Source organism: Festucalex cinctus, chromosome 6 (assembly GCF_051991245.1).
Source record: "Festucalex cinctus isolate MCC-2025b chromosome 6, RoL_Fcin_1.0, whole genome shotgun sequence".
Taxonomy (NCBI): domain Eukaryota; kingdom Metazoa; phylum Chordata; class Actinopteri; order Syngnathiformes; family Syngnathidae; genus Festucalex; species Festucalex cinctus.
Window position 1 is genome coordinate 396,122 of NC_135416.1, and position 25,741 is coordinate 421,862.

A 25,741-nucleotide genomic window follows, 5' to 3' on the forward strand; every position below is an offset into this window, starting at 1 on the left:
TTAACTCAACTTACCACATCATAATGTGAAATGTGTCATAAAATGAGCACTTTATCACATTTTAACTTGAGATTGTGGCAGCAATATGTTTTCAATAAAAATCTGGATTTGCCGAGGGGGGGGGAACAAGAACAGACATATTTTGTGTGGATAAAATCAATCAATCAATCATCTCAAGTGAATAAATGTGTTTTCTGATATGAACGTCAAAGTTGATCCAGGGAAGAAAAGTTCACATTTGAACAAGTCAAAATAAAACTTTATTCTCATGACATTATTCGGGGCAAAAAAACAACAACAAAAAAAGCACATTTTCATCTTAAAAGAAAACGATATCCCTCCAACCTCTCCAAAAAAAATGTACATATTTTGTTGTAAAAATACCAACTTTATTCACGCAGATTTATGCGATGACACATGAAAACTTTTTCACTCGAAGCGGTTCAGATAAGAATGGACGAATGTTTTTGTTTTTTTATATGATCATACATTATTCTACTAAATATGAATCACTGTCAAATATGTTCAACCGCCATTGCATAATTTGTATGAATAATCATAAATACATGATCTGCACGGCTATTTAAATCGTGTCTTGCAGATGCTGATCAACAAAATAATCATATCAAGCGCGTCTGATAATATCTCGTCTGTTAAAAATTGTCCCATAACATAGTTCAGGCTAACGCGATATTTCCTTTATTGGAAAAACAAGAGTATGTTGTACATTATCGCGAAAGCTATCAGACGTCACTGTACACATTTATGGACAATATTCATATCATGTGCAAATAAACGCTGTTGCTGCATGAAAATAGAAGAAGAAGAAGAGTTGGAAGCGATTTGTGATGGCAACCGGAACACACAAAAAAAAATGTTTTGCACGTGCAACTGTTGCAAAAGACGCAAACGTGGAATTGACAAGGTGGACGAAAGCGTTTCAACTGGGCCGAGTACTTCCAAGCCACTGCAAAATGGAGGACAGATTCATCAGAATTTTGTTGCCGTTTTTTCCCATAATGCCCCAATTGCGCATATGCAAGTCAAGCAGAATTATGGAGGGGAAAAAAAAAAAAATGTTCAAACGACTTCATCAAAAAGCAATTTTTCTAATTAGCATTAGCGACACATTAGCTTACGCGGAAAAGGGAAAAATGTTTTTGGGCTCATTACAAAGCGGATTGCTGCCACGTCAGAAAAGAAAATAAATAATAGTGTGATGAATTTCACATTTGAGTTCAATTTTGAACAAGTTTGAAGTTCCACATTTGATCAATTTCACGTCATGTGATACGTTTGGCATTTTAACCAAGTGCTGATGTCAAACTTACAAAGTGTATCTTCATTTCAAATCGCAAGATTTTTTTTCTAATATTTGGCCTCATTTTGGGGTTTTTTAACAATTTGATTGATAAGCCACAAAAAAAGAACCTGAATCAATTGCTTTCGTTTTGGTTTGCCAATTTCCAAAGTCAAACGTGAAAGTTGCAAAATGAAGTGAAAAATTGATCCCAATAAAAGTTGAAATTTCTCCGATTCCAACGTCATATTTGATCTTGTCCACTTCTGAAAGTTACCACATTGAAACGTGATGACGTCGAAACGTAAAGTGAAACCTTATGCAACTTTTTTTTCGCTGCAATTTCTCCGCAAATTGCACGTAGTCTACGTGAGTTTTTGTTCTTTGGCCGGCATGGGGAGGCCGAAGGTCACACGAAGACCTTGGCCAGGGCGTCGGCCCCCGCGCTGGCGATGTAGCACCTGGCCGGGTGGAAGGCCACGTCCTGGATGGACTCGTCAAACTTCTTGCGGTGCGCCGTGAACTCCTGCACGCACGTCTTGCTGGACACGTTCCAAACGCGCACCGAGCAGTCGTGGCCTCCGCCACAAACAAACAAACAAACAAACACAAGTTACCACTTCAGCCTTATTTCACACCTTTTTTAAAAAAAAAAAATGAAGAAATAAGACATCAAGCGCCAAAAGTGGGTAAAACAAAATGTCATTTTGAAAAATCTGTTTCGCTGCAAATTTTTGTTGTACATTTTTGAAATTGGTGTGTGTTGAATGAACAAACATCTTTATTGTCATTGTCATTTAGGATAAATAATAATTACATAAAAACACTGAATAATAAATCAAATGGGTAAAAAACCTTAACAATAAAAGACCAATATTTTCCAATATTTGTGTTTTTCTTTTTTCATTCTATTTCATAGTTCGGTTTTGCCAATGTTGTCATATATAAATCAACAAAATGATCAAAATCGATCAAAAACATTTTTCTTAGTTTGTATTTTTACTGCTGCAATACTTTTTCCCAAAGTAAATATTTGTTCTTGTAAATTTTAATACGTCTTCTTATTTTCAAAAAATATTTGCGCTGTATTTTATTTGAAAATATATTTCTTTTAAAGCTTTAAACAACAACAACGTGGTTGTCACATATGGTTACAAATGCTTTCAAAAAGTCATACTGGTCATTTGTAGTTTTTTTTTTTTTTGTGCAGCAATTTTTTTTATACGTTTCCATCATTGTGAATTGCACAAATCTTTTCGTCATTTTCATAAATGCTTAAAAGTAGTATATTTTTATATATATTTTTTTTGCAGTACATTGTTTTTTGTTTGTTAGACATTTTATAAATGTGTATCGTACTTCCTTTTCTTGTATTTTTATATATTTTTTTTATATTCATAAATGTGTGTAGAACTTTGTTTTTCTTAAAAAAAAAAAAACAAAAAAAACACATTTCCAACATTTATACTATTTTAATTTCGAATATTTGCATTTTTCAAAATGAACTTGCAAAAAATGGCATACTGGTAATTTGTAGTTTAAAACAATTTTTTGGTCCATTTCCAAAGCATGTACAAATAAATCTTTTGGTCATTTTCATAAATGTCTGATCTTTTTTGTTGTATTTGTGTCATACATTTGTATCAATGTGTTGCTGTTGCTGAATGTTTCCAATTTGTGGTTGTCACTTACTTCCCGACATGAGGTAAATTCCGTTGGGGTCGGCGGCCAGGCAGGTGACGGCGTCCAAATGCGCCACCATCGAGTGCGCCAGCTTACCTGAGCGACGTCGGAGCACAAATTCAGAAAGTTCAAAGGCGTCTGAAACTTTTTTTGGCCACGAGTTGGTGACAGTTTTGGCCGCAATTGTTATTTGGAACATCCAGCAACCATTTTGTTGATTGGAAATGTCCCCACAAATCCATATTTTTATCACGTTTACCCTTTCCACAACGTCGGATGTCAAATCAAGCAAGTATGAACAATCGCATCAATTTTGAAGGGCTCTCCGCATCGTGTTTAATGCTTGTTAATTTGATGGACAACATCCAACTGTCAAATCTGAAATCTGTTGAGGAAATCTGGATGCGGACGGGTTTGCGTGCCGGCGACGTACCCGTGTTGTGGTCAAAGAATCGGATGCGTCGGTCGTCCTGCGCCGTGATGCTGACGGGCAGCGTGGGATGACTCAGCACTTTGTTGATTTGACACGACGCGTCTTCCACAAGCATAAAAACACAAAACAAAAACAAAATCAGCCAAAACGGACACAATTCTCCATAAAGAAATAAATGAGTGGAAAAATAAAAAACAGATCTCAAAATTAAAGAAAGAAAATATCAATGGCAATACAAATAACAAGATACACATTTCCATAAATAAATAAAAGTCAAAATACCCCAAAAATTATTTATTTCCATTTATATTTATATTTTCTACTTAATTTTTAAATGATATTTTTTAGATCAGTTTTTGTTTACTTTTAATTTTGCCAGAATAACAATAAGTACATATCCCATAAATACATAAATAAATAAATAAAGTAAAAATAAATACCGAAAAAAAACAAGATTAAAAAATAAAAATGTTTATTTATTTCCATTTACATTTATATTTTGCATTTAATTTTTTAAATTATATTTTTTCTATACATTTTTACTTATTTTTAATTTTGGCAGTATAAAAATATATCCATATCCATAAATAAATAAATACAAGTAAAAATAAATAAATAAATGTTTATTTATTTGTATTTAATCTTGAACTAATATTTTTCAATATCCGTTTTTGCTGGTCCAGAGCGTTTCGGGCGTCGGCCTACCGGTCGCTCCCGCCGACTCCATCTTGAGGAGCAGCTGCTGCGTCTCCATGTCGAAGACGCCAAGATGGCCGCCGGCGAAGGCCGCCACGGCGTGAGCCGGCTCGCTGCTCGACACGGCGACGGAGGTGGCCACGCCCAGTTCTGAAACGCATGTCACATGATCGCCACGGACGGCGACGCAAATTCAAACCGCGTTACAAAAATCAAGAAATTCATCCGTCTGGTTGGTCGGCCATTTTGACACTTGCTCGCGACTGAAAACGACATCGCAGGTAACGAGCAATCACTGCTTGGCGTGCCGACGTCACGTGACCAAACTCAACAAACAGGTGAGTCGAGAAGGACGAAAATCGGCTCTACGTTAATAATCCTATTCCGCAACATGACATGAACATGTTTTGACATTTGGACAAGTTGCAGCAGAAAGACGATAGCCAAACATGGCCGCCTCCTGCAGGGTGCGCCGCCATCTGTCTTATTATATAAATAGACATATCAACATTTGATGTTGATGTGATAGAACACATTTGTTTGCGCATCTTTTCAAAATGAGCAAACTCTTAGTGGACTACTAGATGGCGCTAAATCCGACACACTGGCCCTTGAAATGAAATATTGATATTGCAAAAATCCAATCGAGAAATCAATTTCAATTACCTCCTCCGCGATTGAACACGGCGAGCGACGGCGAGACGGCGCCCGCGTTCCACAGACGGACGGTCCCGTCGGCCGAGCAGGAGAGGAGGCGGTGGTGGGCGGAGCTATAGGCCACGCCCCAGACGGCGTCCGTGTGTCCGTGCAGCACCCCCCGCTGGACAGACAGCTCTGTGAAAAATAAAAAATCTGACTTCTGACTGTGAGAGACGTGCATTGTTGTTTCCTTGCAACTTGTACACGCCCCCTTTATGATGTCACAAGCGGGTCACGAGGATAAACTGTCATGTCATGTCATCACTCTGACAAAAAAAAAATAAAATGCGGGACTGCTCTTGTCTCAGTCTCGATCATGGCTCAGTGGCATTTAGTGGGCGTGTCCCATCCGTGATGTCGCGGGTTCGATCTTCACCCCTGGTGACCATGGCCAAGTGTCCTTGAGCAAGACACTTAAGCCCGATTTGCGCCCTGCGACTCAGCAGACGACCGCTGGTGCGGTTTTTAACCCTGTAAAGCACTTTGTGACTTTGTGTCTGTGAAAAGCGCGATACAAATGAAGCCGGTTTACTTATTTACAAAAGTCTTGGTCTTGTCTCGGTCTCGACATCTAAAATTCTGGGCCTCGTGCGCTTCTCCACCTCCAAAACTCTTGGCCTTGTCTTGGTCTTGACTTCCAAAATTTTTGGCCTTGTCTCAAGCTCCAAAATTCTTATTTTTATTCTTGTGTCATTCTAACCTCCAAAATTCTTGGCCTTGTCTCAACCTCCAAAATTCTTGGCCTTGTCTCGAGCACCAAAATTGTTGGTCTCGTCCGTCTTGACCTCCCAAAATCTTGGTCTCGGTTGTCGTGGTCTCGACTCCAACATTCGATGATTCAACTTGAACCAACTCGACTCCAAAAGTGTGCTGGGCCGTGTTGGGAAAGTTGATTTTCTATGCTTTGAAAGTGACTCGACGCTTTCAAAAATGAATGCGTTTATAGTTGACCCCATTGCTTAGTGCGTACTCGTATCCAATTTGAACCCTCCAGTCTCAAAAACGTGAGCAAACGCTTGTTGCACGAACGAGCAATTCCAACAAACAAACAAACAAACAAAACCAATCTTGAGGCCGAGCTTCCATTTCCATTTCCATGACTCACGTGAAAATGGCGGCGCATACCGTAGGGGTCGTAGGGGTCACAGTTGTGGGCGGACACGTTCCAGCACTGGATGGTTCCGTCCACGCCGCCGCTGAAGCACTGCTCGCCGCTGCCGCTCATGGTCACGCACAGAACGGCGCCGCTGTCGTGCGCACACACAGACGGGCAAAAAAGCTTCATCAAAACCGTCGCCGCGGCCGATCGATCGATTGATTGGCGGACTCGCCTGTGGGCTCGGAAGGTGTAGATGGGCTCCACGTCCACCGACGCGCACCTAAACACACACACATTTTCATTCGATAAAAAAAAAAATAAAAAAAAATCTGCTTCAAGCTCAACTTGTCGCAACAGATGACAAGTACGGCGGGAGTCGACATCCGCAATTAAATGTGGCGTTCCCCAAGGCTCCATTTTAGGCCCACTACTTTTTCCATCTTCTTATGCCGACGATACGCAGCTTGTAAGTTGCCTTGTCTTCTTAAATTGGATTTGAGATATGAATGAAGTCATCAGTTATCAGTCGTGAAGGTCCGAGAGACAAACCTTTACCAAAACGACAAAATTAAATTTCCTATAAATAAATAATAAATATATAAATAAATCAAATTTTTGTCCAACCATCAGATTGTATGAAGAACTTGAGCGTCAATTATGACTTTTGAGCTTTTGGCTCTCTTTTGGCTAACGTGGTGTGCTGATGGATGCTTTAATAACAATCAACATTTTTTTTTCATACATTCATAAGATTCATATAAGAAAATGATCAATGAATCAATGTGTTCATTGAAACGTTATTTATGCCACGACAGATTTTTACGCAGATGTCGATTCCGAATTTTGTCGGGAGAAAATTTCGATAACTGGATAATATGCCAATTCATTTTAAAAAGCCAAAAAATAAGGCTTTTTTTAGTCTATTAATGTCGACAAATCAAAACAAATGTTGAAGATTGTGAAGATGAAATTGATCTTGAATAATTGCTTCAACGTCATCATTTTTGTCTGATGCTGTAATGTGCCAAAGAAATGTGCAAAAAAAAACCCAAATCCATCTTTCCGATGTGAAAATGTGCGATAATCGGCCCGTTTGTGGGATGAGCGGCGACTGAGGCGGCCGGCGCTCGGGCAGCGTCTCACTTTTTGGCGGGCGCGGTCTTGTCCAGGTTCCAGAGTTTGAGGGTGCCGTCGTCGGAGGCGGTGACCAGGACGGGCTCCAGCGGGTGGAAGGCCAGCCCGCGCACGCCGTCAAAATGGCTGCGCAGCGTCAACTTGGCGCTCCACGTCTTCCTCAGCGCGTCCTGACCGATGCTCGTCTGCGCCACAAGGCAACGCCACTTCAGTCAAAAGACATTTTTACATTTTTGTTTTTTACTCCCCCTCAATATTGTCATTGCGAGCTAATATGCTATTATTTCTTTTGTCATTATAAAAAAAAAAAAAAAAAAGTCTATTTGTATCTTTTTCAGTTTTACAGCAGTTAGAATATAGATAACTTTCACCAATACTAAAAAAACTGTCAAAAAGAGCTTGTTGCAACATGGCCCCGGCTGATCTCTCATGCACACCCGACTGCCACCTGCTGGCCATTTTTTTGTTTTCATAACTACCATTGTTTTAAGCCACTTCTTCACGTCAGAAGATGCATCAAAGCCTTCTGTATGCGTTTGCATTAAAAAACAAACAAAACATAAACATATATGAAATTTCTTTGGGATAGAATGAGTTAAGCGTGATGCTCCTGATAAAAAAAACCAACAAAAAACAATGAGCATAATGGAGACAATCGTATATATCCAAAAATTGAATGATCATTTTCAAAAACAAGTTATAAAATGATAAAAAATTAAAGTCATTTTGTCATTAAAAGTTTGAAGAATATTACTTTAATTTCTCCAGATGCCGATTCTGAAATTTGTCAATAGAAAATTTCGATAACTGGATACTATGCCGATTAATTGAATCGGATGAATCCTGAAAGCTGAATGCTAATAGTTGAATTTATGTGGAATGCTTTATTAGGATAATAATGAGAAAAAATATTAATATAATGGATGTTAAATAATTGGACGATGATTATGATATGAAATGAAACTTCTGCGTTCGTTCGTTCGTTCGTTTGTTGGTTCGATCGTTCGTTCGATTTTCGTTCGTTGGTTCGTTCGTTGGTTCGTTCGTTGGTTCGTTCGTTCGTTGGTTCGTTCGTTGGTTCGTTCGTTGGTTCGTTCGTTCGTTGGTTCGTTCGTTCGTTCGCTCGTTCGTTCGTTGGTTCGTTCGTTCGTTCGTTCGTTCGTTCGTTCGTTGGTTCGTTCGTTCGTTCGTTCGTTCGTTCGTTCGTTCGTTCGTTCGTTCGTTCGTTCGTTCGTTCGTTCGTTCGTTCGCTCATTCGTTCGCTCATTCGTTCGCTCGTTCGTTCGTTCGCTCATTTGCTCGTTCGCTCGTTCGCTCGTTCGCTCGTTCGTTCACTTGCTCGTTCGTTCGTTCGTTGGTTACCTGATAGGTGAGTCCGTCAGCCTCGTTGGCCACGGTGAGGCCGGCCAGTTCTCCGAGTCCCAGCTCGCTGGCGACCGCTTCGTCCACGCCGCCCAGAAGGAAGGACTTCCCGGGAGACGGCAGGAAGGCGGCGCCCTCTACGGGAAGGAAGAAAAATGTCTTTTTCCGGCGCCATTATCAGAAGCACTTTTCCTCACGCAACGTTTATAGTGAAAATACACAAATATTTCACTGTCATGATGATCTTCTTTTTTTTTTTAATTAACCCCCCTCATTCTTGGGTTACCAGAGACATATTGCCAATAACAATAAACACTTTCAACGAAAAATAGGTGCTGACTCCCTGAAAATGAGTCAAAAAATCATTAATCATTCTCTACTCCCAAATCACTACAAATGATTTTAATATAAAAAAAAAACTCTCCATATGCAGTAGAGTGATTGTGATTCCAAACCGCTTCCTCTGCCTAGCAACCGGCAAAGCTAACGGCTGATTGGCCAACCGCCTACCGTCCACTTCCTGTTCGTTGAGTCTGCCGGCAAAGGCGGGCCGGGTTGTGGGCGTGGCCGACGTCTGCATGGCCGCGAGATCCTCGCCGTCGCGCAGGTTCGCCAGCATGTCCTGCAGCTTGGAGCGGTTCGGGCCTGGAAGGCAAAAACAGGCGCGCCTTCAGAAGCGACGCTTTCCGAAGAAGGAGAAGAAGAAGAAGAGGAAGACGAAGAAAATGATGAAGACAAAGAAGATGAAGAAGAAGACGAGGAAGAAGAAGTTACGCTTGGCGCCTTTCTTTCCGCGCCGTTCTCTCCGGTACTCCTCCTTGAGCTGCGCGATGACGTCCGCGTCCACGTCCCACGCCACATCTGTCTCCTTGTCTGCCACAACACGTTAGCCTAGTTAGTTTAGCATCCCTGCTAAAGATGAATCCCCCCCCCCCCCCCCCCGATTATGATCAAAAACACAATCAGCATGTTAGCATGGTTAGCTTAGCATCCCTGCACACAAGATTCGCCTCTCTTATTAACAATACAATCAACAATACCACACGTTAGCATAGTTAGCTTAGCATTGCTGTGGACAAGATGGACGTTGCACTCCAATACGACAAGCAACACGTTAGCATAGTTAGCTTAGCAACCTTCTGCGCAAGATAGTTCTAATATAAGCAACAATCCAATCAACATGTGAGCATAATGATTGTTTCCAATGATATTATCAGCAAATGAGCTTGTTTAGCATCCCCGCATGCAAATGAGACAGCGCCCGCACTCCAGCCATACAATCAGAATGTTAGCATTGTTAGCTTAGCAAGATAGATTCATCATTGAATGCATGGTGACATTTTGTACACAGTCTTAGCCATGTTAGCTTAGCATTCCTGAGCACTAATCTCCACACTTATCCCAGAATAATAAGAACCCATCACAAATATTAGCAATAATATTATTGATAAGTACAAATATTAACACATGATTAAGAACTAGTCAGATTAGTAACAAGTCGGATTATTAGGAACCACTACAAATATAATACAAAATGGTCATAATATTAGGAACAGGAAGTGGTGAAAATATCAGGAACATTTGAAGTGAGCAAAAATATGATATGAAAATATGTGCGTCTCATCACCCCATCGGCCGTCGTCCTCTGCGCCGTGCGCGTCTTCTTGGCCCGACAGGAAGTCGAAACCCTTGAGGGCCTCCTCGGCGTCCGGGTCGTCGCTCAGCTCGGAGGTCGCCGATGACGACGGCGGCGTCGGCGACTGCTTCCTCCTCACCATCTTTTTTTTTTTTTTTTTTTTTTCACATTTTCACAATAAGAGCAGCGATTGCGACAAAAGGCATCGCGCGTGTGCGTGTGTCTTGCGTTTACGTCGAGGACGCTCGAGTCCCGCCCGTCGTCCTCGTCGCAGAAATCGGCGGCGGCGGCGTTCTCGATCAACTTGAAGGCCTCAAAGATGGCGGCCGAGTGGGAGGAGTCAGCTCTGGTTGGGAGAAAAGTACGCTTAGTCACGCGTGAACGCTGTTAGCTAGCGTGCGTTTAACGGGAACTCAACCCAAGATGTCAAAACATTTATTATTTACATTTCAATATTACGCTAATCACATAAATAAACAATATATTGATGTCAACAACATTTACATTTACTCTACAATCAACCGCCGCCAAAAATGAGGAATTCTTCAAGGTGAATCGAATGAGCCAACGCTGTTGCTCTCCGTTTGCCGCCGCCCATCCTACCTGGCCACGCCCCCTCGGGCGCCGTCGACCACGCCTTCTCGGTCCAACGCGATGTCGCGGTCGCGCGTCTCCGGCGCCTCCTCGCCGTCGTCGGCGTCCAGGCCCAACAAGACGCGCACGCGCCGAGACTTCACGTCCAAGATGGCGTCCGCGTAGCCCACTTCCTGTAGGTACCTGTCACGCACGCGCGACATTTTTGCTGTCGTCATCATCATCGTTTTCTACAATTTCAACAACAGCTCCAACATTAGCTTTAGCATTAGATTGTGACGCTAGCTTCCCATGTTTACCTCAAACATGAGCTACCAAACTTCACGTCTTAAGTTAGCTGCTAATGCGCGCATTTGACATTAGCTTCCAATGTTGCCTTTAACGTTAATGTTACAGGCAAACAGTTTAAACTTCCGATTTCGGCTCCCGCATTAGCATTAGCATTAGATTCTGACGCTAGCTTCCCATTTTTACCTCAAACATGAGCTACCAAGCTTCACGTCAGAAGTTAGCGGCTAACGTGCGTACTTGACGTTAGCTTCCAATGTTGCCTTTAACATTAATGCTACAGACAAACAGTTTAAAACTTTCAATGTTGCCTAGCCGGGTTAGCTTCTAACGTTAGAAGAAGACCATAATTTAGCTTTCCAGGTTAGCTAGCTCCAGAGTTAGCTTCCAATTAGGGCTGCACGATTGTTGCGGTTAGTGTTCTGCATTTTCTACATGTTTAAGTATTTTCTAGTTTCCGTAGTTTTCAGTACAGATGGAAAAACAATCAACATTAGAACGACATGAAATATTGGTGATTGTTTTTCAACCAATTTTTCTGTAGCCTAGTAGTAGTTGGCTAGTAGCCTTACTAGCCTAGCTTAGCTTAATAAAACGAGTTTCTAACACTGGCTTCTGAACTTGGCTGCTAAATTGACATGCAAAGACCAACATTAGCTTCTGAAATTGCTTTCAAGGTTTCAACATTAGCTTCCAACGTTTGAAGTATTTTTCGAGTTTCTGTCATTTTCAGTACAAATTTTGTTTTCGTTTGTTTGTACCATGTCACGCAGCCCGACGTCCGACATTAGCTCCCAATGCTAGTTTCAACCAATTTTTCTGTAGCAGACACGTCAGGCTATGCAGTTAGCATCATTAGCTATTTTACGTATTAGTGGATGATACAAAAAGATAAAATGTTTCATTCTCGTCAATTTTTTCTTTGTTTTTGAGTGTTAAAAAAAGCATAAACTGACCTCAGTGGCGAGAAGCGGCTTGTAAGTCATCGACTAACTTCAGTGTCATTTGTGCACGACCCCCCAAAGACCCTCCAGCGCCCGCCTCCCCGCCGCCCGCAGTGCCAGCCTGTGCCATCCGTTTGTTGGTGCCAACCACAACAAGCTTTCTTTCACTCACTTGCGCGCACACACGCACGCAGCGTTTGCGTGAAAGCGTCTGAAAGGGGGCCGAGTACAGTAAGAAACATTTTGCTCATTCATTTCAAAGCATTTCCAGATTTGTATTTTCCCTGGCGCGGGCAGCACTTCATCACCGGGCCGCACATTTACGCTTTTTTTGTGGAGCCGTGCGTGCAGCGCGCACGCACAATCGACACCTTAGCACGGTTAGCTTAGCAATCCGTGAAGACAATCAACCCATTTGCACGGTTAGCTTAGCATTCCTGCGCACAAGCCGCGATAAAACCACCAACATGTTAGCTTAGCATTACAGCACGCTCACACAAGATGGATGTCACACTTCTGCCAGCACATTAGCATGTTAGCTTAACATTCTAACAGTACAATCATCACATTATCGTCGTTAGCTTAAAATTCTCACGCAAAATGGACGCTGCCCTCCCAAAAACAAAAACAGCAACAGGTTAGTACGATACAATCAGCACATTAGCATAGGTAGTTTAGCGTTCCTGCACACAAGATGGATACCACATTTCTGTAATACTGCCAACACATTAGCATGTTAGCTTAACATTCTAACGGTACAATCATCACATTATCATAGTTAGCTTAAAATTCTATCCACTCATATCATCAGTGTTTACAAGCAACACATTAGCGCACGTAGCTTAGCATTGATGGACGCCGCCGCACTTTTTTGTCATACCGTCCAGACATTTTAGCGCGTTAGCTTAACATTCTAATCGTCGCGTCATCGCCGTTAGCTTAACCTCACGAAGCTGCAGCTCTGCTTACCATTTGGATTTGGACACGATCGTCTTACGCTCGATGAAGTCGAGAAAACAGAAGATCTTGAGGCAAACCAAGTTATGGGGGTGGAGAAAGTGGGTGGGGGCGGGATTATGTAAATGTGCGCGCGTGCGTACTGACTGTGTGAGGATGTGTCGTCCGTGCTTCCAAGTCAGCCGATGGCTGCTGCTGCTGTTTGAAGGTTCGTGCGGGTCCGCGTCGTCGGCCTCGTCTGTCACACACGCACACACGCACACACGTGCACCGTGTTTGTGATGATGATGATGATGATGATGATGATGATGACGACCTCCTTTTCCTCTTCCTCCTCGTTGCTCGCAGATGTGTCCACACATGACCCGCTCGAGTGGGAATACATTTTTACACGTTTGTGTGCTTTTTGTCACCTGAATCGTACGCGGGCGCTCGGACGTCTGCTTGCATCAAGTCGCTGCCGTACTTCAGCTTGTCATGTTTGGATCTACACGCACACGCACACACACACACACAACATCATGTGACCCACGTGTGGTCAAACGCATTCTTAAGAGAGTCTTGAAGAAAAGTATTATTTCCGCGTCGTTACTTTTGATTGCATGTAAAATCATAAATTCAATAATAAAATGTTCGACTTTGACATCTTGTTCAAGCTGTTCAAGCATTTTTTTATTATATATATATAATGAATTATTATTATTTATTTATTTTCTAAATGTATTTATTTATATATATATTAATTTATTTTTAATTATATTTTTCATTTATATATATATATATATATATAAATAAAAAATATATTTAGATTATATATATTTTTTATAGAATTATAATTATAATTATTACATTATGAATTATTTTTTATTATTATTTATTATTATATTATTATTATTATTTTATGATTAGTTTTAGCGTAGATTATCATGCATTTATTACCTGAGCAATATATCGCCGATGGCGGTTTCGTCATATGTCGAGATCATCGCAATCGTGCACCTTGTATGGCGTCTCGTCTCGTTCCCGAGAGAGTCCCGCCCCTTAACCACAAGTGCTCATGACATCATGACATTTTGGTGGGCTCACCTCTCCTGCTTGAGGGCGTACTCGAGCATCCCGATGCGTCTCAGCAGGTCCTTCTTCACGTTGCGCTGACCTCGACGCTCGCCCTGCAGGAAGGCGATCTCAGCCTGACACACCGCAACAACACACAAACACAGTTCGGCGACATTCTCAGCAAAACAATTGGAAAAACAAAAGCGCAAAAATGGACTTTCGGTTGAACAAAAATAGTGCTTTGCTGCCATCTGGTGGCAAGAAACCATGCGGAAGCGGGTGGAGGACTTTCATTCGGACAAAATAGTGCGCTAATGCCGTCTCGTGGCATCTTGGTGTCAAGGAATTCGGCGAGGTTGAGAAGATCAGTTTCATTTAGACAAGGAAAGGGCTTTGCCACAATCGGGTGGCCAAGAAATGTTGCGGAATTGAGTTGAGGACAAAATAAAGTGTTTTTTTCACAAATTTCCTGTTCCCGTCAAATCTGCATTTTCGTTGCCTTGCAACTGATGATTTGTTTTCGTTTCTTCTTTGCTTTTGTGTTGACAGCGACGAGGATGACGATGATACCGATTCGACGATGATGACCAGCAGCTGGAAGTTTATTCTGGGATCAAAGAAGGAAAAGAAAACACGCATTGCACCTAGACTAGATAAGATGTACAACAAATTCAATTAATCGACTGAATAATAGAAAACAGTTTTGCTCTGATGTGAAGTTTGTGATATTTCGGCGGTTTTAAATCGGCCATGTTGGGTTTTATCTGCAAATTGAGCGATTCGACGTCGTAAACATAAAAAAATAAAATAAATTCGCAATTACACAATATTGCACTTAATTAGGAGTGTGACGATATATTGATATTGCGTTCATAAATCGTGATACTTTGTCTCCTGATCGATTAATATGTCTACGCAAGTTTCACGATAATTGTGCTTAATATTCAGCCACGATAACGGATCCACTGTTCATGACTTATTGAGCAATTACTTGGCGGGCCACTAGGGGGAGCGCCTCATGAGCGTGGCAGGGAAATATATATATTAATATTATTTATTTATTTATTTATTATGTATTATTAATATTATTTATTTATTTAATTATGGTTTATTTGATTTATTATTATTTTTTTATTATTTATGTTTTATCATTTATTTTATTATTCTTATTTTATGATTAGTTTTATCGTAGATTAGCGTGATTACCTGAGCAATATATCGATAATCATGGTATCGTCATATTGTGAGATAATCGTTTATCGTGAGCCTCGAATCGCATATCGTATCATACACTTAATCACAACAAATAAATGATATTATTCACATGATAAATATAATCGGGCTTTTTTCCCTCAGAATGAAAGAAATTGGAGAATATTAACTTCTGATTTGGACAAATTGAAGTTTGTCCAAACGATTAATCGACTCACCACGCACACGTCACGCACACGTCACGCACACTGCTTGTGTTGACCAAGTTGTGTTAGCGCTGAGCTGAGAGCAACTTTCATCAGCGAACTCGCCTTGAATTGTTGCACATTTCCGAACACAAGCGAATGAAACGCACGCATCGATGTCGGAAATGAGCGCGGACGACATTTTCGCTTCGGCGGGGGTTTTGTTCTTCCTTCGGCGTGCCACTGGGCACCGCACAAACTCGTTTTCATTTGAATAATAATAATTGAATTCCATATCCGCGTGACGTTTCACAACCGATGCGCGTCGCCAGGTGACGCGGCAGCAGCGTACGAGGTTGAACGTATTAAAGTACAAATATTGAGTTCGATCATGACGTCGACTTTAGCGGCAGCCGAACTCGTTGCCGGCTCCTTCCGAGTCCGCAGAACCTTCTGGCGGTGATTGAATCGGAACATTCGGAGTTCGGTGAGCTGGCGCGATTCCACTCGGCCGATTTTTCAATCAAGTTCCGGGTGTCGTGTCGTTGTCGCTGTCAACGTCAAACGGTACCTGCAGTTCGGAGCGCTCCACGTCCCACTGGGCCCGGTCCACCTCGTAGCGGGCCCACTCGTGCTGGAGGAAGTGAAGGATGCCCGGGATGCTGTAGTGAGCCCGAGCCGCCTCTCCGTCGCCGGGCTGCTGGGCGGCTTTGGCGCCGCAACCGCCGGCCAAGCCGAGGAGCACCGCGGGGCCCGCCTGCTCGTCCATTAGCCCGCCGGAGAGAGCTCGTCCCGGCTTAAGGCTGGCGGCGGCCGCGTGGGTGGGTTGGAGTCCTGGTTCCGTCCAGCCGCCGTCAGGCTGACAGCGACGCTCCGTCGCGGTTCCGACCCGCGGAAGACTTCGTCAAGCTAGCGAAGGGAAACGACGCCACAACAACACTTCCGGTCAGGACTTTCACACTAACCGCTTATTTTTGGTTTGTTTGTTTATTATTATTTTTTCTCAAGTTGAACGGAATCGACGCCACAATAACACTTCCGGTCAGGACTTTTCACACTAGCAGCTTATTTTTTTTGTTTGTTTATTATTATTCTTTCTCAATGTTGAACGGAAACGACGCCACAACAAGACTTCCGGTCAAGACTTTCACACTAACCTCCTTCTTTTTTTGTTTGTTTATTATTATTCTTTCTCAATGTTGAACGGAAACGACGGCACAAGACTTCCGGTTAGGACTATCACACTAACCGCCTTTTTTATTATTATTATTATTATTCTTTCTCAATGTTTAACATTTGTCAATCCAGAGATGCTACCATCAAGCATGGAATATATTTCTTTATTTAACCACGTTTTTAATTATATGTGTATCATTCCCAAAAAGAATACAACCTAATGCTAACGATGACGGGCGGAAGTCGGAGTTTTCCGGGTTCAAACCAGGACGTGTGTACGGGAACGCCCCCTTGAGTCGGAAATTCCTCTTTATTTTGTACAATTATTTACTTTTAAAAGTAGTTTTATAAAGTTTTATCAAATTTAATTATTTTACCCCTTCTTTACTTTCGTCTCGACCGCTTTCAGGTCGGAAGTGGGGGAAAAAACCCCAACTCGGAATCTCCGACTTCCGACCATCCTCGAATGCAGCATAAGCCCCGCCCCCTCGGCGATCACCATCAAATCACGTGTGTGGGTGTGCACGACAGCCGCCACGTGCTAATCAGCTGACCGGCCGCAGCCGATGTGCGCGGCGCGCGCTCGCGTATTTAAGGTCGCCGCCAGGTGCGCGCTCTCGTCCACGCGCACCGGTCCTCGTCCTCGTCATTGTCCTCGTCATGCCTCCGCTGGAAAAGAGCCAGCAGCTGCACAGCAAACCTTTCAAGCAGAGAAAAAGCTTCGGTAAAAACATGAACTGTAACGACACTAACGAGGAGGCGAACGCGTTTTTGTTTTTGATTTCAAACTTGTTTTGGTTTGTGTGCAGCCACCAGGAAGCAAGAAGTGGCGGGAATCCGCTCCAAATTCCCCAACAAGATCCCGGTGAGTCAACTCATTCACTGCCAGTCATTATAGAAAATTTTTACATTTCCAATACTCACGTGATATTCCATTCAATAATTATATATAAACCGAATCTACCAAATAACAGAATAGACTCCCTACTTTTTGTCCCGTCCCGTTCTTTTATAATTGACAGCAGAAAAATGTAGGTTTGCCAAAATACAGCCATTTCTCCCATGGACTCTGAAACTGTGTTTATTTCCTATAAAATGGGGCAATGATGTCATCTACCGGTGGTTGGGCATCAGTAAAGTTGTTTCCAAGTTTGATATTTACAGTGGAGCATGCTCAGATTCGCCCCCATTTAGCACCGCTCTAAAAAATACAATTGACAAGTATACTTGTCAAAGGCAGTGAATGAGTTATTAAGAGTTTGCGCGCTCACACAGGTGGAAAGTCATCAATGAGCCTACTTGTTTGGATTCTCTTGCTTTGCTTGACTACCTTTTTTTTTCTGTAGGTTTTCTTTTTTCTTTTTTTCGCTTTTTCGTTTTTCGCTTTTTCCTCTATTGTCTATTTTTTTCCCCCCCCTGTCTTTTTGTTTTGTGCCTTTTTTTTTAATATTGTATCAGAACTTGAGTTGACTTCCTGTGTGCGTGGTCAGGTGATCATCGAGCGCTACGAGCGGGAGAAATTTCTTCCTCCTTTGGACAAAACAAAGTTTCTTGTTCCCCACGAGCTCACCATGAACCAGTTTGTCACCATCATCAGGTAACGTCCACATTGCTTCACAATGGGGGGGAGAGAAAAAAAACAACTAATGCACGAATGAACTAAGAATCTTCTTTGATAAACTAAAAGCCGCCCTGAAAACTAAATTAAATGGAAAATTGCAAATGAAGTCAAAAGTATGATGATGTGATATTTCCTTTGGTGTCCGGCGTGACCCGAGACGTTGACCCCATTGACGTGTGGCCGCCAGTGGAATGCGGCCCTCGTGCTGCCTCGCGCCTCGTCTGCTTCTTAGTTGACGCAATGTCGTCGTCTCCTTGAAATGTTGTCAATATTCGGGTTTGACCTCAAATGACCTTTTCACACATGAGGCTCCGTTTTCGGTGGCTGTGCGCGTCTCGGACCTGACAGGGCCGGTAGATGTGTCAGAGGGGGAGGGGCTACGCAGCGGTGGGTGTCGTCACGGCATATTTTGCCCTCTTGTCACAAGAAGCGCTTCATTTTATTGCTTTTTCAATAGAACTGTCAGAATCAATCGACAAATAATCGATTATCAAATTGACAACTATTTTACAAGGACAAACTTTCAAAATTTAAAAAAAAATGACAAAGTGAAAAAACTTTAAAAAAAAATCTAATTCAAAAATCACAAATGTATTTACATTGTTATTTTTAGGATATTTTCAAATTATATTTATCAGCTTTTATTCTCACTTCTACTCATTTATTTTAGTCAAATGACTAAAAGTTTACATAAAAAAATAAAATTAAAATTAAATACAAATTTATTTAGTTTTTAATTTAAATATTTTTTTTCTTATTTTCAAACTTTATTTTCACATTTAGTCAAATGAATAAATGAAAAGTGAAAATAAAAACGGGATGTAAAAAATTGTTTAAAAAAATATATAAAAATGGGAATAACAAATATATACATTTTTTTTTTTTTAATCGGTTTTTATTTCGACTTTTGGTTATTTATTTAATCATTTTAGAAATTAGAATTGTCAGTTTTGGTCCTCCATAGTTTGAAGCCATTTTGTAATTGAAAATTGCCCAATTCCTCCGTCTGTAGATCAACAGTAATTGACTAATTTATGTAGTCCTTCATGAAAGCAGACTTATATTCTGTTAGATCAAGACAAGTGCAAACTTCTTTTTTTTTTTAAACTTTGGAAAACGATGACCAAAATGGTAACGTAACGTATGAATCTACTTTTGAGTGTAAAATCCTAAAATGTCTGTTACCTGCTGATGCGGCCACAGTTGCATTTAACCCGGCGCCCCCCGCAGGAACCGCATGTCGCTGCTGCCGTCGCAGGCCTTCTACCTGCTGGTGAACAACAGCGGCCTGGCCAGCATGACGCTGAGCATGGCGCAAGTCTACGGGGACCACCAGGACGACGACGGCTTCCTCTACATGACTTACGCCTCGCAGGAGATGTTCGGACAACGCTAGCGTGCGCGCAAACCTTTCATCGTGTATATAACCTTTTGTGCATTTTAATAAATAAATCTTACGTACACATTGGCACCTTTTTACCTCATCAATCATTAAATACCAACTTGGTTTATGGTCTTCCTTTGGCAAGGATGGGAATTTTTTTTTTAATAAACGGCTGAATTTAAATGGAATCCAGTTAACTAAATATTCCTGAGAAATTGTAACTATAATCCATATTTTCATACAATCATATGCAAAAGTGAGTCATCCACAAGTAAATGCTGAGTCTTCTTCACCTCAAGACTTGTCCATTTTCCTGCCACTCTTATGAGGTGCTCCCCCTAGTGGCCTGCCAAGTCATTGCTCAATAAGTCATGAACAATTTTATATTAACTCCAAATACAATACTTGCATCGGTATTTTGATAATGTACTAGGAGACAAAGATATATATCAATTCCCCTTTCCAGAAAATGCCATCTAAAATGTCTTTAAAATGTTGAGTACTCCAACATTGTAATCAGGTGAAGATGAGCACTTGAAATATGAATAAATGCACTCTGATTCAAAGTCCATCTGTGCGCTTGCTGCCAGACGATTGCTTCCGAGGGACAACTTCAAAATAAAAAATCTTTCCTATCCACTTACGCCATTCAGCTTTTGTTGTTGCATCTAAGACTACTTGCGGCGGCTAGCTTAACTCGCTAATGCTGCATTCAGCTGAATTCAGGCTTGGAATTTTCTTTTTGTATTAGGATAGTTATTTAATAAATGCTTAAAAAAAAGTGAGACTTGTGTGCAATATTAAAAAAAAAACTCATCTTTTGCTTTTCTTTTGGCTGCTGCTGACATCACTTGTGACACTTTCAAATGTTGCATATTCACTGAAAATATTCTCTATTTTGTTTAATTGAAATCTGTCTTTTTTTTTATTTCAGGGTTCTAGAAATTTGTCATTTCATTTTTTTATGCAAAATTGAATTGGATTGAGTGTATATATTTTTTGTCCTTTATTTGTTATTGTATTGACAAGTTTTGTTAAAGAACTGTTCATTTGTATTCTGTCAATTTAAAAAAATAAATAAAAAAAATAAAAAATAAAGAGTCGTAGCAAGCGTGGTATCAAACATCTCCTTCATGATTTAATGGACTTTTTTGTGTCATGTATAAATATATACACTTTACAGATGGCCACAATGGAGCACACGCTAGCCGCTTTAGCATCATGCTAGCAACGTATTTACACTTAATAACCCGCCCCCAGCCAGAAAGGCACCAGATCACGCGTGTGCTCAGCGTGTGCTGCATTGTGAAGTGAAGACAATGTGAAGACGTCAACAAAAACAAAACAAAACAAAACAAAAAAAGAAGAATTAGCGCGCGCGGATTAAAAAGGGGACGCGCGCGTGCGTAAATGAAAAAGAAGGCCTGCTGGCTTCCGTGCTATTGCTGACTCGGGAGGGGGGAGGGGGGGTCAAATTGGTGAATCTTGTGTTGTGTTGTTGTAGCTGCACGCACCGTCTCAAAGCTCCGCCTCCCGCCACACCACGCCTCGCCTCGCCACGCCTCGCCTCGCCTCGCCTCGCCTCGCCTCGCGCGTCCCCCGGCTAGCTGGCCAAGCCGGCGGCGTGTGTGCGAGATCAGCAGCAGCCTCCGGACGAGGTGTTGACGGGCTTGCTCTGGATCTTCACGTTGGACTTGTCGGCGTTGGCGGCGGCGGCGCCGGGGCCCATCCGCTTCTTGATCTCCGCCGCCATGGTCATGAAGGCCTGCTCCACGTTGGTGGCGCTCTTGGCGCTCGTCTCCAGGAAGGGGATGGCCAAGCTGTCCGAGAACTCCTGCACGCACGCACGCACGCACGCACGACGTTGTCATCGGGGGTGCAGGAAAGACGTTTGTGAGGCACTCATGTTGCCTGCTCATTATTGAATCGTACATATTAGGGACATGTATATAGTTTTTTTAAAGGGGGAGGTAATATTCAAAAAAAAAAAAAAATCGTACATTTGTCATATGATAAATTGGCAAATTTGCAGATTTATAAAGTGGCAAACTTGCAAGAAATGAATTGTACATTTGCAACTTTATAAAATGATAAATTTGCGATAAAAAAATTGTAAATTTTCGACTTTATAAAGTGGTGAATTTGCGAGAAAATTTTTTTGTAAAAATGCGACTTTATGTTAAATTTGTGAGAAATTTGCAAGTAAAAAAAAAATAAAATAAAATGTGAAACTTTATAAAGTGGCAAATTTGCAAGAAAAAAAATTAATAAATTTGCCACTTTATAAAATGGTGAATTTGTGTGGAAAAAAATAGTGAAAGGGCAAATTTAAAAAATTAATTTAAAAAAATTATTGAATTAAAATAAACAAAAAATGATAAAAGGGCAACTAAAGTGGCAAATTTGCGAGAGAAAAAAAAATGTGAATTTGCGACTTTATAAAATGGTAAATTTGCGACTTTAGAAAGTGGCAAATTTGCGTGGAAAAAAAAAATTGCAAAATTGCCACTTCATAAAGTGGCAAATTTACGAGAAAGGAAATTGCTACTTTTCAACTTTATAAAGTGACAAATTTGCAACAACAAAATGTTTTTGTAAATGTGCGAGTTACTAAAGTGGCAAATTTGCGTAAAAAAAAATTGTAAATGGGAGACCTTCTAAAGTGGTAAATTTGCGAGAGAAATTTTTTTTTTTTAATTTGCTGTTTTATAAAGCGGCAAATTTGCGAGAAAAAAAAAATTGCGACTTTATAAAAGGGAAAAACTCATATTTGCAACCTTATAAACTGACAAAATTGTGAGAAAAAAAAAATCGCTATAAAGTGGCAAATTTGCGAGAAAGAAACTAGATTTGTGAGGAAAAAAAAAGAATTTGTGCTATCATAAAGTGTTAAATGATCAAATTTCTAAAGTGGCAAACTTGCAAGAAAATGACATTTTGGACTTGACAAAGACGTCTGACCTTGGCCGTGGTGTAGTCCACCACTTTCTTGGTGGTCAGGTCGCATTTGTTGCCGACCAGCAACTTGTTGACGTTCTCGCTGGCGTAGCGGTCGATCTCCTGCAGCCACTGCTTCACGTTGTTGAACGACTCCTAAAAAAACAAATACACTTATGTGAGAAGATCCCACTTGTCACCTTGTGGCCGCTAAACGCATTTCAGACAGTAAACCGTTTTCCATCAATTTCATTTCATTGCCACTGAAAGTAGTAATCTGACCACTTGATGAGGTATGACATCTTTGTCACCAAAAGTTCTTTCAGATCCACATTTATTATGTTCAAGCTGGTCTTGGTGAGCACAACCGCATTAATAGTCATTTCCTGAGAATAAGACACAAAACTATATATTCATTTCAAAATGGAGGGCCGAGAGGAATACATACGTTTGTCTCATACTTTCCCGCTTTTACTCAAAGTGATCAGCCTCCTTCACTACTAATCATCAGTATCGTATCGACACTGTTAAAACCATATTGGTCTATTTTCAGATCAGTCAAAAATGATTTTTGCTACTTTGTTAATAGCTCAAAATTTCAACCTCTCAACAGTAATCTCTCATTTCTCAGTCCTCCATCAAAGCTAATTTAGTAGCTTCTTAATGTTTTTTTTTTTTTTTTTTACAAAATACATTTGCAAATATCTGCTTTTACTTTGGAAGGCACATTTTTTTTCAACTTTTTTGACATGGACCAAACCAGTAATTGAATAATAACTTATGTTGATCAATTTAAAATCATGTTGAATATCTTTACAAACTTTAAAAAAGTAGATATATATATATTTATTCACTGATTGATGGACGAGGACGAAGCGGCGCCGCTGACCTGATCGGTGACGTCGTACACGACGATGATGCCGTGGGCGCCTCTGTAGTAGCTGGACGTGATGGTGCGAAAGCGCTCCTGGCCGGCCGTGTCCCACTGCAGCAACACGGAACAACAACATCAACACGCCAAGCAGACGGCGGCGGCGTGCGCGAGCGCCGACGTCGGACTTCTCACAATCTGCAGTTTGATGGTCTTCCCGTCCAGCTCGATGGTCCGGATCTTGAAGTCCACGCCGATCGTGCTGATGTAGCTCTCCGTGTACGTGTCGTCCTGAGTCGCACGCACACGCCACGGAAGACACACGTTTTTGAGCGGTTGTCATGGCGACAGAGCGCCCAAAAGGGCGGAGGAAAGGAAAACTTACTGCAAAGCGAAGCAGCAGACAAGACTTTCCAACGCCAGAATCTCCAATCAGCAGCAGTTTGAATAAATAGTCGCTGGGGACAAATACACGCACACGCACACGCACACACACGCACGACGGCAATTAATGGCGCCGATAAATTTCAGGTGGCTGGGGGGCATATTTATATAGCGGACCAAAACTGCCAAAATTCAAAATAAATAAATAAATGAATAAATAGATGACTACAAGTGAAAATAAAAATGGATATAAAAAAATATAAATAATTATAAAGATTAACGGCCATTTTTCATTAATGCATCTATTTAAATTTCCACTTTATAAAAAAAAAATTAAAAATAAAAATATAGGAACTCCTTACACTTTTTCTGAAAAAAAGAAGAAGAAATGATGTTGAAATTTTAGAAAACTTTATTTACAGTACAGTATATATATATATATATATATATATATATATATATATATATATATATATATATATATATTTAATTTATCTTAACACATGCTAATGACCGTGGAAGCTCACTGCAATTTTTGTTATCATTTATTAAACAAATCTGTCTATAGTGTAAAAGGATTTTTTTTTTTTCTATTTTAGGGCAAATGAATATAAGCTTGAAATATCAGTTATCGGCCTCCTTAACTTCTAATAATCTGTATCGTTATCGGCCTTGAAAAAAAACCATATCGGTCTATCACTAGGGCAAATAAATGCAAAATAATTATGAACTGCAATCTCCAGAATAGGTTGAAAAAACAAATAATGTAATGCTGAGGGGAAATGTTTAATGTCTTCTGGACAAAGAGGCAAAAAACAATATTTATTCCACCCTCTCTATTGTTCAATTTTTTTTTTTTTTAGGTTTTAATGTAAACATAAATATATCTTTAATTTGTAGTTCTACTATATATTGAAATAAATCCCAAAAGTTAATCATCACAAGCGTGGAGTGATGACGTCACCAGGAGTTACGTAATCACCACAAAACAACTGTTAGCGCCGATGCTAACTTGACTCGCGGATGTGGCAACTTCCTGTTGGCAACTCGTGACTCATCGCATCACATTCTAAAGCTTCGTTTGTCACCTTTTTTGCCGTTTGGCATACACGCGGCGATTTGAAGCGTCATTTGCGTCTTGTTTTTATTTTTTGTTTTGTTTGTAAGCGAAACTCGTCCAAATTGTGACGTTCGGCTAGGCTACGTAGCCGCCCGGTTTTAGCCCGCTTGTCAGGAAATCGACACAAATGCGAGAGAAGCGACGACATGTTGACACACACCCGGATGACACAATTACAAGTAGTAATATATTTATATACATATTTTTTTCCCCAAAACTTCTCGGGCGCTGCTCCGAGCAAGCTAACAAAGCAGCTGACGTTAGCTTAGCTTTAGCTTTTAGCCGCTGACAGCTGAGCCGGCCGCCGGAGCTTTCCTGTCTGTCTCCTGTCGACGCACAACAGCCAAGACAAAACACAACACTTACTATTCGGGATTCATCTTTGACTACCGCTCGGGGACGCTCGTCGTGGTGGATTTGTCTGGACTTTGGCGGCAAGGTTAAGCGTGAAATGGAGCCAACACGGACGTTTGGGGTGTCAAAAAAGCTAGAAAGAGCGAGGGGAAAAGTGCCGAAACTGGTTGTCGCAGCCAGGAAGGCGTAATCGAATCAAATATGGCTGTCAGCACCGCCTACCCGGAAATAAGAGGAACGCGGCATTGTGGGTGGTGTAGTCCCTTGGCGCCATCACCTAAGGTAGTCAGCGTATCCATCTCTATCCTTTTTTTCGAACCGCTTATCTTCCAGAAAGAAAAAAAGGTTATGTGGTAACGTTTGGGCGTGGCTTTACTTGTTTTTGTTTGGTTTGGTTTTCTTTTCTTTAAATAATAATATAATATTAAATAAAAATATTCTATTCTCTGTCTGTTTGTATAATTTTATAACTATGTATACTTATATAGTTTTTAGTTGGCTGTGAAAGGCTGCATTTTTGCAAACTCATCTATCTGCAGATTTTTATTTTTTATGTTTTGCTGCCATTTACGGGCAAAAGGCAAATAGAGGCGAGTAATAAACAAAAATTGACCAA

The 25,741-nt window shown here is 41.0% G+C and overlaps 3 protein-coding genes across 4 annotated transcripts; 1 reads left to right on the plus strand and 2 right to left on the minus strand.

Moving 5' to 3' along the window:
* Positions 1-1,384: 1,384 nt before the first annotated feature.
* On the minus strand, positions 1,385-16,289 carry LOC144021425 (striatin-like). Of its 2 annotated transcripts, none has more exons than XM_077525722.1 (18): positions 15,850-16,289; positions 13,912-14,015; positions 13,239-13,312; positions 12,973-13,063; positions 10,646-10,819; positions 10,277-10,388; positions 10,034-10,184; positions 9,190-9,279; positions 8,917-9,051; positions 8,407-8,543; positions 7,054-7,229; positions 6,143-6,190; positions 5,937-6,058; positions 4,779-4,946; positions 4,122-4,262; positions 3,417-3,518; positions 2,993-3,079; positions 1,385-1,879 (listed from the first exon to the last, which is right to left on the minus strand). In XM_077525722.1, the coding sequence occupies exons 1-18, from the start codon at positions 16,045-16,047 to the stop codon at positions 1,710-1,712; spliced, it is 2,280 nt and encodes a 759-aa protein (XP_077381848.1). In that variant the 5' UTR covers positions 16,048-16,289; the 3' UTR covers positions 1,385-1,709. The 2 variants fall into 2 exon arrangements, with proteins under 2 accessions (XP_077381848.1, XP_077381846.1); XM_077525720.1 differs by having other exon boundaries at positions 9,181-9,279; positions 15,850-16,276.
* Positions 16,290-17,013: 724 nt separating this feature from the next.
* On the plus strand, positions 17,014-19,546 carry map1lc3c (microtubule-associated protein 1 light chain 3 gamma). Its single transcript, XM_077525724.1, has 4 exons — positions 17,014-17,178; positions 17,264-17,319; positions 17,945-18,051; positions 19,306-19,546. The coding sequence occupies exons 1-4, from the start codon at positions 17,115-17,117 to the stop codon at positions 19,469-19,471; spliced, it is 393 nt and encodes a 130-aa protein (XP_077381850.1). The 5' UTR covers positions 17,014-17,114; the 3' UTR covers positions 19,472-19,546.
* Positions 19,547-20,575: 1,029 nt separating this feature from the next.
* Positions 20,576-25,317, minus strand: LOC144021426 (ras-related protein Rab-1A-like). The gene is made up of 6 exons (XM_077525723.1): positions 25,138-25,317; positions 23,653-23,725; positions 23,463-23,558; positions 23,286-23,381; positions 22,421-22,552; positions 20,576-21,293 (listed from the first exon to the last, which is right to left on the minus strand). Exons 1-6 carry the CDS (start codon positions 25,149-25,151, stop codon positions 21,096-21,098), a joined length of 609 nt encoding a protein of 202 aa, XP_077381849.1. The 5' UTR covers positions 25,152-25,317; the 3' UTR covers positions 20,576-21,095.
* Between the last annotated feature and the right edge of the window lie 424 nt (positions 25,318-25,741).